This window comes from Phycodurus eques, chromosome 7, assembly GCF_024500275.1.
Source record: "Phycodurus eques isolate BA_2022a chromosome 7, UOR_Pequ_1.1, whole genome shotgun sequence".
NCBI classification, from domain to species: Eukaryota; Metazoa; Chordata; class Actinopteri; order Syngnathiformes; family Syngnathidae; genus Phycodurus; species Phycodurus eques.
This window is the reverse complement of record NC_084531.1, coordinates 13,728,454-13,743,498: the sequence shown is the minus strand read 5'-3', so window position 1 is coordinate 13,743,498 and position 15,045 is coordinate 13,728,454. Positions and strand designations below refer to the sequence as shown.

The window sequence follows — 15,045 nt, the reverse complement described above, 5'->3', positions numbered from 1 at the left end:
TTGGAGGGTGTGCTGGAGAAAGCTCCCGCTGGGGACTCCATCGTTCTGCTGGGGGACTTCAATGCTCACGCAGGAAATGACAGTGACACCTGGAAGGGCGTGATTGGGAGGAACATCCCCCGATCAGAACGCCAGTGGTGTTCTGTTATTGGACTTCTGTGCTCATCATGGATTGTCCAATCACGAATATCATGTTCAAGCATAAGGGTGTCCCCACGTGCACTTGGCACCAGGACACCCTAGTTCACCGTTTGATGATCGACTTTGTGGTCTGTAGTCATCTGGAGACACTGCTAGATATAACTGTGTGTCATCTGCATAGCTATGATAGTCAAAATTAAAGTTATGAAGAATTTGACCCAAGGGTAGCATATACAGGCTGAACAGCAGGGGTCCAAGAACTGATCCTTGAGGGACCCCATAGTTCATTGCCATTCGACGAGATTGAACACTTCCAATGGTTACAAAATAACTCCTTTCCTCCAGATAGAACCTGAACCATTTAAGGAGTGTTCCATTTAGTCCTACCCATGTTTCCAACCTGTTCAGCAGTATGTTATGAGCTACCGTATCAAAAGCCGCCGAGTTAAGTTGAAGAAATTGCTGAGTTGATTAAAAATAACTTTCTCAACGATCTTGGCTATGAAAGGGAGATTTGAGATGGGTCTATAGCTTGCTAACATGGAAGCGTACAGCGTTGTATTTTTTAGAAGAGGCTTAATGGCAGCTACTTTAAGGGCTTTGGGAAATTGGCCAACATCTTTCTCCCACAGTCCTCCAAAATTCTTCTTAGGTTCAGTAAAGACTCTAATCTTAATTGTTGCGATTTGATTGTGAGCGTTTGTTTGTCGATATGTGCTCTCTGATTGACTGGCACGAGATTTTGTAAATATTTTTTAAATGATTTGTTTTGTGTTAATGTTGGAGAATTGTGTATTTTTTAAATTGTATTGGCTCCAGTGCGATTGAAAGTCAATGTAGGCCTTTCAAAGGTTGCAAAAACAAACAAAAACAAAAAAATCACACATAACAGGTGGGTGGGGCACAGTGAATCACACTGTACGATTGTCATTCCCTACTTAGGAGCTGTGTAGTCTTGCTATATAGTTTACATCACGCACACCTGACTATTCAAACGGAAGTGTCCAAACCTCAGGAGTGCCCATTTACATTTAGAGTTAATGCCTGCCACCCACTGGCTGACAGGGGTAACAACATTTACTCGTTGCACAGGAACATCCAGACACACCATCTTACTGTATGGACTAACTATTGTGTTCACCAGTGTTTCCCAACGTTTATTGAGCCAAGGCACTCATTTTACATTCCAAAAATCTCACGGAACGCAAATCGCAAGGGTCACTCATTAAGCAGTGAGTACACAATTTAGCTTTCATTTTTTAAAATTGAGTTTTTGGGAATTTCTGGAGTGTTATTCGCTTAAAACGTCCTCTATTTGCATTTATTTGTGTTCTTTTGATAACAAGATACCACAAGATGGCGCAAAAGCCCTGTCTAAATAGGAATCGGTCTCAAGGAAGTATGTTCAAGTGATACTTCTTGATTGAGAGAGCTTTAGATAGTTAAGGTGATGATTAAAACATAATAATAATTATAATAAAACTACAAAAACGACTTTCATGATACATTATCCTGTCGATCTGTCTCTGCACTCTTTGCCCATGGATCGGTAATTGCTTGGTTTTAAGCCTGCAACTCTTTGGTCCCTAGACCAGATCCTTATGGACTACTGAGCTTCTACTAACCCAGCTACTTAATCAAAGCAACTGATAGCTGCTAAAAGTTAAATCCCACTCAAGATCTGACAACTGAGGATTAAAGACAAAATATTCAGTATTGGCAATGGTTAAAGGTAACAAGGAAATTATATTTGTCCATCACACCCATGCTGTGATGGATTTGGGCCTTGGAATGAGAGGAGCGCTGTTTAAAAAAAAATCAACACAATCGTCTCCTTTTTACACGCTTTGTTGCTATCGGTCCTCTCTGTTTCCCCAAATTCCATTTCCTTCCTTCCTTTCTGTCACGGATCCCTCTGAGGGTGTGGGGTCTTTGCCAAGCCAAGTGTGTCCCCGGCTCAAACATTCACTAACAATGAGCAGACATTTTGGATGGAGCAGCTACGGCAAAATTCCCTCAACCGTAACATGATAATCAACCATTGCCCTGCCACACTGTATGAATCATAGTTAGCGAACATAGTCTTGCAGCGCTCATATGAAAAAAGTCAATAGCAGCCATAGCACAAGCCTTAGAACTGCTCAGATGTAAAAGAGATAAGTTTGTGGCTTTGACCAAGAGCTCAAGTTGAGGGATGGGTGATTAAGGAGATTAGCAGTGCTCTTTGGGCTAGAACTTTCCTCTGGACGCTCACCAAGTACCAACAGAGATCTGTGTCCTGTGGAGTTTTTATACGAGGAAGGAAATAAACCAGGAGCTGCACTGCTCTCTGATTGTTGGATGTGCTTTCTAAACCTGTTATACACAGCGCACACACTGTATCCACAAACTCCTAATAAAAATGCGCAACTTAAATTACATTTGAGGTGGCACGGTGTACGACTGGTTAGCACATCCGCCTCACAGCTCTGAGGACCGGGGTTCAAATCCCGGCCCCACCTGTGTGGAGTTTGCATGCTCTCCCCGTGTCTACGTGGGTTTTCTCCAGGTACTCCGGTTTCCTCCCACATCCCAAAAACAAAACATGGCAGGTTGATTGACGACTCTAAATTGCCCCTAGGTGTGAATGTGTGCGTGAATGGTTGTTTGTTTATATGTGCCCTGCGATTGGCTGGCAACCAGTTCAGGGTGTACCCCGCTTCTCGCCCGAAGATTGCTGGGATAGGCTTCAGCGCGCCCGCGACCCTTGTGAGGATAAGCGGAACAGAAGATGAATGAATGAATGAATTACATTTGAACTAGGAGACGCATAAACATAGTTAAACACAATGACCCGGATTCTTGCTACCGCCGACCACTTGTCGCTCGGCAGATTTTATCTTGCAAGTTTTTAGTTAAACATATTTCTGCTGTGTGTTAAATATAACACACATCAATGAATTTAGGCTAAAACACAGTTGAAGGCTTGATGTGATGTAATTAAGACGTTTATTTTACATTCCATTCCTTGCTCTGTATTAAATGTAAATGAATAAACAAATTGAAATATAAAACATAGGAGACGGAAATAAAAGCAGCATCTGGTGGGTCTCACATAATCGCGGTTTTCGTGGTTCCCTGAAATACCCGAAGTTGCCACAAGATGCCGCCAAAGCCCTTTAAATAGGAAAGTAGTACACTACAGTAGTTGGTGTCAAAAAAAGTATAGTGAAGTGGTATATCTTGACTGACAGACAATCTCTGTGTGTTGGGGAGGAGTTAAGTTTAGCCTGGGTTGTCAGTGGAGGTTACGGAGAGTCTTCGCTGCATCTGCACGTACAGTACTTTCGGTGCATTTTTCCGAAATCAAATCATCTGTAAGCCTTATAAATTTAACAGTTATGGTGTAAGATAACTTTGAAATTACTGCATATGAAACTGTTTCGGGCCTGTAGCTTGTGGTATATTTACGTTTTTTTTTTGTGGGGGCATCAGTAAATTGCAGCTTTCGCTATTCGGAGTAGGGATTTCCCCCCATAGAACAGTTTCACATTTGGAGCAGTACTCTGTGTTGAATATAAAAGACATTGAACCGCACCCAAAACAGCGGCATCTGATGGGGCACCGTAACCTCAATGCAGGGTTGCCACGAGACATTACTTCCACAATTGGAGTAATGCTCTATATTAAGTACGCGGTACATGGAAAATAAGTAAAAGCACTGCTCCACCCTAACCTTAATGCAGAGTTGCCATCAGTTGTAAGTCAGTGTGTGAATGATTTACAACTGGTGGTGACTCTGAGAATGAAACATCCATGCATCTTCTACCCTGCTTGTCTTAATTCGGGTCACGGGTGAGCTGGAGCCTATCGCAGCTGACGACAGGTGAAAGACAGATGGACCACACCCCAGACTGGTCGCCAGACAATTACATGCCACAGGGTACTGCGTGAGAACTGAATCCACACCTGATTGCACAGAGGTTAGACTAATGTATCACAACACCATCAATCAGGACACTAATTGTTGAAGCTTTGTAGGTGGAATTCTTTCCCATTCTTGCTTGATGTACAGCTTCAGCTGTTCAACAGTCCGGGGTCTCCGTTGTCGTATTTTACGCTTCAAAATGCGCCACACATTTTCAATGGGAGACAGGTCTGGACTGCAGGCAGGCCAGTCTCGTACCCGCACTCTTTTACCACGAAGCCACGCTGTTGTAACATGTGCAGAATGTGGTGTAGCATTGTCTTGCTGAAATAAGCATCGGTGTCCATGAAAAAGACGTTGCTTGGATGGCAGCATATGTTTCTACAAAACTTGCATCTACCTTTCAGCATTAATGGTGCCTTCACAGATGTTTAAGTTACCCATGCCACTGACACTAACACAGCCCAATACCATCACAGATGCTGGCTTTTGAACTTTGCATCCATAACAGTCCGGATGGTTATTTTCCTCTTTGGCCCGGAGGACACGACGTCCACAATTTCCAAAAACAATTTGAAATGTGGACTCGTCGGACCACAGAACACTTTTCCACTTTGCATCAGTCCATCTTAGATGAGCTCGGGCCCAGAGAAGCCAGCGGCGTTTCTGGGTGTTGTTGATAAATGGCTTTTGCTTTGCATAGTAGAGCTTCAAGTTGCATTTAACGGATGTAGCGCCGAACTGTATTTACTGACATTGGTTTTCTGAAGTGTTCCTGAGCCCATGTGGTGATATCCTTTACACATTGATGTCGTTTTTTTGATGCAGTGCTGCCTGAGGGATCGAAGGTCACGGGCATTCAATGTTGGTTTTCCGCCTTGCCGCTTACATGCAGTGATTTCCCCAGATTCTCTGAACCTTTTGATGATATTATGGACCGTAGATGATGAAATTGTACATTGAGGAACATTGTCCTGAAACTGTACGACTATTTTCTCACACACTTGTTCACAAAGAGGTGAACCTCACCCCATCTTTGCTTGTGAATGACTGAGCAATCCAGGGAAGCTCCTTTTATACCCAATCATGGCACCCAACTGTTCCCAATTAGCCTGTTCACCTCTGGGATGTTCCAAACAGGTGTTTGATGAGCATTCCTCAACTTTCTCAGTTTTTTTTTGCCACCTGTCCCAGCTTATTTGGAACGTGTTGCAGCCATAAAATTCTAAGAAAATGATTATTTGCTAAAAACAATAAAGTTCATCAGTTTGAACATTAAATATTTTGTCTTTGTCGTGTATTCAATTAAATATAGGTTGAACATGATTTGCAATTCATTGTATTCGTTTTTTATTTATGTTTAACAACATCCCAACTTCATTGGAATTGGGGTTGTAAATAAGAATTATTAATAATAGAAAAAAAGTGGTCATCACGTCTGCCCCACAGTTCTGAGGTTCGGGGTTTGAATCTCAGTTCTGGCCTTTCTGTGTAGAGTTTAGATGAAAAATGGCTAAATGGGCAAACTAAACACAAAATTCATTAGCTTTAATGGCCTGGACTCTGTCCCTGAACCTTCTTTGCTTTGCTTTGTCCCACCTTGAGAGCAAGCTAGCTGCTTGGCCGTTGGAAGAATGCCCTTGCGTATCGGGTGACCCATGGACCAAGGGCCTCTGCTCGTCGCCGAGCTCGCAGTAATGGGAGTGCTACTAGCGGCTGCTTGTATCCCGTGTCACAAAAGCACCTTTCTGCACTGAGAATGAGGCCACAGCACAGTGGTTCTGTATGGGTCTACCAGTCTCTACCCTCGTTGGATTTCAGACCTCCCCCTAGTTCTTCCAGTAGACACCCTCATTGGTGAACTTGTTCTCTTATTGCTGAGATCAGATGGTCCGTGAGCACCTGGGGATGCATCCAAACCACCGGCTCAGAGGATAAACGACAATACCACTTATGCCTAACTTGGTGAGTCTTAGTTATATGTGCTTATCCGTTCAACTTTGGTATGCTGGGTTGTTATAACTCGGGTTTGTCATTTTGGATGCTAGTAAGAAAGCGTTGCTTTTTTGGGGTGGCTCACTGTGAGAGATTCAGAGACAGGTTCAGATTGCAGTTAAGAGACTCTCTTCAGTGCTCCATGCTATTCTGTTGGTGATCCGTATGGTCCTCCAGTCTCAGATCCCGAAGAACCATGAGGCTCATCTCGCGTCAGTGGACTCTTCTGGCCGTCGTCATGGTGGCACTCAATGTGACATCCTGTATTGAGGCCAAGATGACACCCAAGCCCAAGTACCAGTACACCAAGAAGCCTGTCTCTCAGGTCACGGTACACAACCCCGGGATGCCCGGCCCACCAAAGCCTAAGACGGGCAGCAACCCTGCGGAGCTTCTTCACCCGCTGCCCACCTACCCCAGTCATGTTTTTCCTCAGGCCCACACCGTGAGCACGGAGCACCCCAGTGTAGGTCCTGACAACTACACACTGGATTACAACGAGTGTTACTTCAACTTCTGCGAGTGCTGTCCACCTGAGAGAGGCCCCCAAGGGCCAAAGGGAGACGGTGGCCCAGCAGGTAGTGAGAAGGAAATTCTCTTCTATTGAGGTACTTTGTTTTTCAGTTTTTTTCCCCGAGTTTTAAACTATATAAACATATCTAGGGCCACCAGGGGAAAGAGGCTTTACCGGAGCAGTTGGCTCACCTGGACCGAAGGGTGCGAGTGGTCCTAGGGGAGTCAAAGGAGACAAAGGTGTGTAAGATTTCATTCCAGTTTCTAAAAACTTTGCAAATCGTATGTGCAGCTACATGCTATAGATCAACAGAATTGCTCGGATTCGATTTCCTTGTCATCTATCATCTTTTTTACTTGTTACTAGGCGGAATTCATTGGGCTCAATCGTAATTGCCCCATCTAAATTTTGCAACTGAATCACTATTTTGTATTAAATATAAAATACTGAAATGGGGGTTCAACGACCATCTGCTGGAGCTTCCCCTGATGCAGTATCACCACCGACTTCTTTTAAAAATCCATTAGTGATGTTGACTTCTTTTAAAAATCCATTAGTGATGTTGGCGAATTTCTTGACTACATTTGTGTTTACTAGGGGAAAAGGGTGAAAGAGGAAACACTGGCCCAGCTGGATACCCTGGAGTTATGGGGAAACCAGGGCAAAAAGGTATGAAATTTATACAAAGTTTTATTTTTGTTGTGGCAGTCCTGAAAGAGCGTCAGCATATGAGTTAACACATCTGCCTCACAGTTCTGCGTTGTGGGGTTCAAATCCCACCTTGGGCCTTCCTGTGAGAAGTTTGCATGGTCTCCCTGTGCTTTGGTAGGATTTCTCTGGCTTCTTCCCACATTCGAAAACATGAAATGATGCTTACTGAAGACTCTACAATGTCCATAGGTGTGAATGTGAGTGTGAATGGTTGTCTAAATGTACCCTGTGATTGGCTGGTGACCAGTCCAGGGTGTACCCCGGCTTTTGCCCAAAGTCAGCTGGGATAGACTCCAGTTCACCCATGACCCCATGAAGAAAAACACTATAGTAAATGGATGGATGGATAGTTCTCAATGAATGTCTTTTACTCTGCAGGTGATGGTGGCCTAAAAGGACAGAAAGGTGCGACAGGTGTGCAAGGCGTCAAAGGCGAAGGAGGGCAGAAAGGCGAACATGGACAGAATGGAAACGCTGGTGAGAAAGGAGAACCAGGAAAAGAGGGGCCGACTGGACCCCCCGGAGTAACTCTTGGTCCTAAAGGAGATAAGGGTGATAAGGGAGAGTGTGGGACATTTGGGGAGAGAGGGTCAAAAGGTGATCGCGGAGACACTGGCTCTCCGGGAATTCCGGGAGTGATGGGAATCCCCGGAATCAACGGCAAGCACGGGGCTCCGGGTCCCATCGGTGTCCGTGGGGATCCTGGACCACCTGGAGCGCAGGGAGAATCCGGGGTGAGAGGGGCACAGGGACCACAAGGTGTTCGAGGGGTTCAGGGGCCAAAAGGGGATAGAGGTTACCACGGAATGAGAGGGGAGCGGGGAATGCGTGGCTTCAAAGGAGCGAAGGGTTCAGGCGTCCCCCAGAAACGGTCTGCCTTCAGTGTGGGCATCTCACCGAGGAAGTCCTTCCCTCCGTCCGGCTTCCCAATCCGCTTTGACAAAGTGTTCTACAACGAAGACAACCACTTCAACGTCACCAGCAACAGCTTTTCGTGCGTCTACGCCGGCGTGTACGTGTTCTCTTTCCACATCACTGTACGAAATCAACCCCTACGTGCAACGCTGGTGGTGAATGGCTCGCGGCGGGTGAGGACACGGGACTCGCTGTACGGCCAAGACATCGACCAGGCGTCCACTCTGGTGGTGCTTCGTTTGGCGGCGGGTGATCAGGTGTGGATGGAGACCCTCAGAGACTGGAACGGCGTGTACGCCAGCAGTGAGGATGACAGCATCTTCTCCGGATTTCTACTTTACTCACCCTGATGTTGAATATATACCCTCTGATCAAGTGGGGTGGCGGTGGACCGTATACTCATGAACTGGACTTTGTGGTACAAGTAGTTGTACAATTATGGACTGTATTTTTGTTTGACTATTTCCATCCTCTATGTAAAAATCCCATTTTGTCTTAATGCTTTTCAATAAACATCTTTTTTTTTTTTTTTTTTACGTACTACAATTCATGCTGGTCATTCATGATACTGCAAGATCACAACACACCGTGTTGGGTACTTTGTAGATGGTACATCTATCAACATACAAACAGTGTTCCCTCGCTATATCACAGTTCACCTATTGCGGATTCAGTGAAATGCAGACTTTTTTTCATATTCATATTGCGCATAATTCATCATATGGCGAGACTTTGAGTGTTTGCTGAATTTTTTGTGAAAAAAGAACCTTCCTAGCCAAAAACACAACTTCAAAAAAAAAAATTAAAACACATTTTACAAAAAATAAAATGTATATAGTGTGCAGTACTACTGTGCCTTATTGTATGTTTGAGTTTAAAAGGTGTTTAAGAGTTTTGAAAGTGTTTATAAACGTATGGTAGAGGTTAATAGGAGTGTGGAGAAGATTAATTAGAGTCTGAGAAGTTCATACAGCTTTAAACTGTGGTCTCGCCCTGGATTTCACCGATTGCTGGGGTGGTCCGGAACCTAACCCCCATGATAAACGAGGGATTATTGTATCGTAATTCACATCTATCTATTCGTTCAAGGTTAATGGATTAAATGTGGCTGAGCAACTATCAGAGTAGCGATCACTATCTGCAACACAACTACCTTAGTCCAATGTGATTTGGATATGTTTTATTACTTTGTTCAGTTCATCATAATTATAATTAACAGGATAAATATGAGATGAGGAACTGTTTTACAACAGGTTTTACATCTCTTGAACAAAGAATTGGAGGTATCATCTTCAGCCAAAATCTGGCATATTTTTTACTGTCATGTCTTCGTCACTCTTCAAATGGTTCAGCCTCACTCCACTTGCAGAGGCGCAGCTGGGGAACCTTGACCTTGCAGCTGTACAGGCCCGGTCTCCGTTTGACCAGGTCAAAGTTCTCAGACGTGGCTAGCCCCAACCGCCTGTTATCCTTGTAGAAGTAGTAGTTTACGGGAGGCGCTGGAGCGCGGGCGTTGTACTGGAGATGGCAAATGAGCTTCATCAGATCCATGGGAAGTAGGTTGTTGTCTGCGATGACCTCAAGCACGGGCTGTGTCAGAACCTCTGAGGGAAAACAATCATTAAATATATGTATATATATATATATATATATATATATATATATACACACACATATATCCTCAAGTTCCAACAAACTACTTAAACATCCTACTCAACATACAGTCATTGTATAACTGTACAGTGTAAGGATATCCATTTACTGTATATCTTAAATTAACAATACCGTGCTGCCTTGAAATACGAGTTTAATTTGTTCCGGTGACCACGCCCTTAACTTAAAACACTTGTATGTCAATATATCTTTCCCCTTTGAAATGAAAGGAAATGCCATTCATCTGTTCCGGCCTGCTCCCCTAAAGATTTTGTAATGTGTTTTATTGAATAAAAATAGGGGGGGCAGTATTAAACAGACTTAAGGATAGACAGTACATGGTGTGGTCACAACTCGGTAAACTACAGTAAAGGCCTCTTTATACTCCTGCACTCGCATTGCATCACATGATCGACGCATTAGGCCGCGCGGCCCCTTTGCGACACTTGACGCGCACATGGCACAAATTGTAGTTCTGAGCACCCCAGACAGAGAGAGAGCCGTGATTGGTGCAGATTGTAATGGACATGTTGGTGAAGGAAATAGGGGTGATGAATAAGTGATGGGTAAGTACGGCATCCAGGAAAGGAACCTGGAGGGACAGATGGTGGTAGACTTTGCAAAAAGGATGCACATGGCTGCAGTGAACACTTTTTTCCAGAAGAGGCAGGAACATAGGGTGAGCTACAAGAGCGGCGGTAGAAGCACGCAGGTGGATTACATCTTGTGCAGACGATGTAATCTGAAGGAGGTTACCAACTGTAAGGTAGTGGTAGGGGAGAGTGTGGCTAGACAGCTTAGGATGGTGGTGTGTAAGATGACTGGTGGTGGGGAGGAAGATTAGGAAGACAAAGGGAGAGCAGAGAACCATGTGGTGGAAGCTGAGACAGGACGAGTGCTGTGCAGCTTTTCGGGAAGAGGTGAGACAGGCTCTCGGTGGACAGGAGGCGCTTCAAGAAGACTGGACCACTGCAGCAAAGGTGATGAGAGAGGCAGGCAGGAGAGTACTTGGTGTGTCTTCTGGCAGGAAAGGAGAGAAGGAGACTTTGTGGTGGAACCCCACAGTACAGGAAATCATACAAGGAAAAAGGTTAGCTAAGAAGAAGTGGGACACTGAGAGGACCGAGGAGGGGAAAGGCCAAACAAGAGGCATATGATGACATGTATGGCAGGTTGGACACTAAAGAAGGAGAAAAAAATCTATACAGGCTGGCCAGACAGACGGGATAGAGATGGGAAGGATGTGCAGCAGGTTAGGGTGATTAAGGATAGAGATGGAAATATGTTGACTGGTGCCAATAGTGTGCTAGATAGATGGAAAGAATACTTTGAGGAGTTGATGACTGAGGAAAATGAGAGAGAAGGGAGAGTAGAAGAGGCAAGTGTGGTGTACCAGGAAATGGCAATGATTAGTAGAAAGGCATTAAAGAGAATGAAAAATGGAAAGGCAGTTGGTCCTGATGACATTCCTGTGGAGGTATAGAAGCATCTAGGAGAGGTGGCTGTTGAGTTTTTGACCAGCTTGTTCAATAGAATTCTAGCACGTGAGAAGATGCCTGAGGAATGGAGGAAAGGTGTGCTGGTGCCCATTTTTAAGAACAAGGGTGATGTGCAGAGCTGTGGGAACAATAGAAGAATAAAGTTGATGAGCCACACAATGAAGTTATGGGAAAGAGTAGTGGAGGCTAGACTTAGGACAGAAGTGAGTATTTGCGAGCAACAGTATGGTTTCATGCCTAAAAAGAGTACCACAGATGCATTATTTGCCTTGAGGATGTTGATGGAAAAGTACAGAGAAGGTCAGAAGGAGCTACATTGTGTCTTTGTAGATCTAGAGAAAGCCTATGACAGAGTACCCAGAGAGGAACTGTGGTACTGCATGCGGAAGTCTGGAGTGGCAGAGAAGTATGTTAGAATAGTACAGGACATGTACGAGGGCAGCAGAACAGCGGTGAGGTGTGCTGTAGGTGTGACAGAAGAATTTAAGGTGGACGTGGGACTGCATCAGGGATCAGCCCTGAGCCCCTTCCTGTTTGCAGTGGTGATGGATATGCTGACAGATGAGGTTAGACTGGAATCCACATAGACCATGATGTTCGCAATTGACATTGTGATCTGCAGTGAAAGCAGGGAGCAGGTAGAGGAACAGTTAGAAAGATGGAGGCATGCACTGGAAAGCAGAGGAATGAAGATTAGCCGAAGTAAGACAGAATATATGTGCATGAATAAGAGAGGTGGAGGGGGAAGAGTGAGGCTACAGGGAGAAGAGATAGTGAGGGTGGAAGACTTGAAATACTTGGGGTCAACCGTCCAGAACAATGGTGAGTGTTGTCAGGAAGCGAAGAAACGGGTCCAAGCAGGTTGGAACGGGTGGAGGAAGGTGTCAGGTGTGTTGTGTGACAGAAGAGACTCTGCTAGAATGAAGGGCAAAGGTAAGACGGTGGTGAGGCCGGCCATGATGTACGGATTAGAGACCGTGGTACTGAAGAGACAACAGGAAGCAGAAATGAAGATGTTGAGGTTCGCTCTCGGAGTGACCAGGTTGGATAAAATTAGAAATGAGCTCATCAGAGGGACAGCCGAGGTTCGATGTTTTGGAGACAAAGTTAGAGAGAGCAGACTTCGATGGTTTGGATACGTCCAGAGGAGAGAGAGTGAGTATATTGGTAGAAGGATGATGAGGATGGAGCTGCCAGGCAAGAAAGCGAGAGGAAGACCAAAGAGAAGGTTGATGGATGTCGTGAGGGAAGACACGAGGGCAGTTGGTGTTCGAGAGGAGGATGCAGGAGATCGGCTTACATGGAAAAGGATGACGCGCTGTGGCGACCCCGAAAGGGACAAGCCGAAAGGAAAAGAAGAAGTATTGTTTTATCTGTCTACTTATGTTGCTCGACTGTTTCTGTTCAAATATCATTTGCATATAGGTCTGTAAGACCGTGGCACCGATTTTATTTATTATTCCATAAAGATATTTCAAAAAGTAAAACTTTTTTTTAAAAATAAAATCAGTCGAACGACGACTCATAAAAAAGCCTTGTACGTCGGGTCACTCGCATCTAATGGCTCCACTGTACATTTATTATTGCGTTTGTATTTTTCCAGTGGTTTTCTAATCTTGCAGCTACATGAAGGCCTTTGGTTGTATAGTTGTTCACAAAGCTGACTTATGTTGTTGTCAATGCTCCGTTTGCAATTCCAACATAGCTGGTTTTAAAGTAGCTGGTGCAGGCTTGATTCGTGGTCAATAACCCATTCACAACTACCCTTTTACCACAAGTAGTGATGACATAGCTGACTTTTATGCGTCTAATGTTACAGCTTGTGACGAGACAAAACCAACACATGAACTCACCTAAGACATTCACTTGAATGTCATTTGAAATCGCTGAATGAGTTTGTCTGTCGGTGTCCCAAGACACCCTGCAGGTGTACAGTCCTTGGTCCTCCGTGCTCAATTGGGGCAAGCTCAGTTGTGGGTTAAAGCCACGTTGCCTAATGACTTCCACGCCATCTTTGTACAAAATCACCTCGTGATATTGGCGGCGGCCGCGGACGCGACACATCATGTTCAAGGTCCCTCCGACGAGGCCGGGAAGCTGCGGGACCTGGAGGATGGCCCAACCTCCTGAAGAGAAGAGCGCGGAGAAAGACGGAGTCAACCGAGAGGTTACAAAAACTCCAGCAGCATTTTGGAGCGGCTATCTGCTTGACAAGTGAGTTGTCATTACAGTCAGAGGCGGCGGAACCGGGTAAACTGGCTCAAAGCCTACGTGCAGCTGTGTACGATGCGGCCCTTTGCTGGGCCACAATACCCTATTTCAGCAATGGCGAATTTCGATCAGCACCACCCAACACCCACCCCTCCCGGCGACGATTGGTTATCGGGCAGTAAAATGTGGCCCTAAGTTCTGTGCCCCCCAACTTTTAAGTTGTTCTGCCGCCCCTGTATACAGCTGAGAGATTACATAAAAATGCATTCAGATGACCCTTACCGTCCACATTTATGTCTACAGGGGGACTTTTGAGCGTATATATGTTTCCCACAGCCGTGTCCTTGACTCCTTGGCACTGAAAAACTCCACTGTCGTTAAGGGAGCCCTTCAGAGTCAACATCTGTGCGTGATGCGCGAGGCGCTTGGATCCCTTGAACCACAAATAATTCCACGTGGACCTGCGGCCATCGGGAATGCTGCATCTGAGCTGGACGCGTTCCCCAGAGAAGACCCGGGAATATCCCGACACCAACTCTGCTATTGCGCCGTACGAGGTCTCTACACAGAAAGAAAATAAACCCAAACAGTGAAAATATGCACCGACCACCATGATATACACAAATAAATGGTTCATACCGGCAGGGACTACGAGCGTTGGTAGAGTGGAAAGAACTGAAATAGAAAACAAATTTGACAAATATAAATGATAGTTTCCATGAAATTTGTCTCACTCGATATACACTCACCAAGAAAGGATATCGTGGCTATCATGGTTGACTTTTCCTTTTCTTGATGGGAAGCAGCCAACTTTTATTTCAAGAGAAGGGAAGTGAAAATAGTTTTTTTTTTTTTTTACAACCAGGAATTCCTCTTTTCTCTTCTTTCATTTCACTTTTATTCTAAAAGGAACACACGGAAAGAACCTTGAGGGCATTGACATTTTGAACTTTTTATAAGTCACCACAATAAATTTGGACAAGTAGTACATTATAAGACGCAAGTATCCTTTAAAAAAAAAAAATCTAAATAAAAAAAATCATACATATATTTGGGTTTTGGATAAAAATGACAAAATAAAACACATTTGGAGGGACACCAAAGTTATAAGGCATCACAGTAGAAAGCAATTTTCTTTAATAATATTCAAATTTCCCAATGTAGTCCTTTAATTTGATTGTCTGGGTGAAATCACAAGGTTCTACTGCTCTTTGCCCTTCAAGGACAACCACCTCACTATAGTGTAAGGAACCATATGATTTGTCCCAGCCAATTAGGTACATTAAAATTTGAAATGAACTCATTCACTGCCAGAGACATCGATTGTAATCCAACGTTTATACTGCCACCGACGCATACATATGTCAAGTGAATTTTTCAACGGTTAGGTGTGGAAGAGGGTTTCGCCTAGCTTGTCTGTGAAATTCAGGTTTGTAAACCACTGTAATGACTATCATATCCCTGCAGATGGCAGTGTTGCATTACGGTGCTTTGGATTC

At 44.6% G+C, this 15,045-nt stretch overlaps 2 protein-coding genes across 2 annotated transcripts; one reads left to right on the top strand and one right to left on the bottom strand.

The window, feature by feature from the left end:
• Positions 1-6,239: 6,239 nt before the first annotated feature.
• On the top strand, positions 6,240-8,533 carry otol1b (otolin 1b). The gene is made up of 4 exons (XM_061682173.1): positions 6,240-6,621; positions 6,707-6,796; positions 7,155-7,226; positions 7,647-8,533. The coding sequence occupies exons 1-4, from the start codon at positions 6,240-6,242 to the stop codon at positions 8,531-8,533; spliced, it is 1,431 nt and encodes a 476-aa protein (XP_061538157.1).
• Positions 8,534-9,346: 813 nt separating this feature from the next.
• LOC133405064 (low affinity immunoglobulin gamma Fc region receptor III-like) lies at positions 9,347-14,371 on the bottom strand. The gene is made up of 5 exons (XM_061681709.1): positions 14,296-14,371; positions 14,186-14,221; positions 13,829-14,107; positions 13,189-13,461; positions 9,347-9,787 (listed from the first exon to the last, which is right to left on the bottom strand). Exons 1-5 carry the CDS (start codon positions 14,318-14,320, stop codon positions 9,516-9,518), a joined length of 885 nt encoding a protein of 294 aa, XP_061537693.1. The 5' UTR covers positions 14,321-14,371; the 3' UTR covers positions 9,347-9,515.
• Positions 14,372-15,045: the final 674 nt, after the last annotated feature.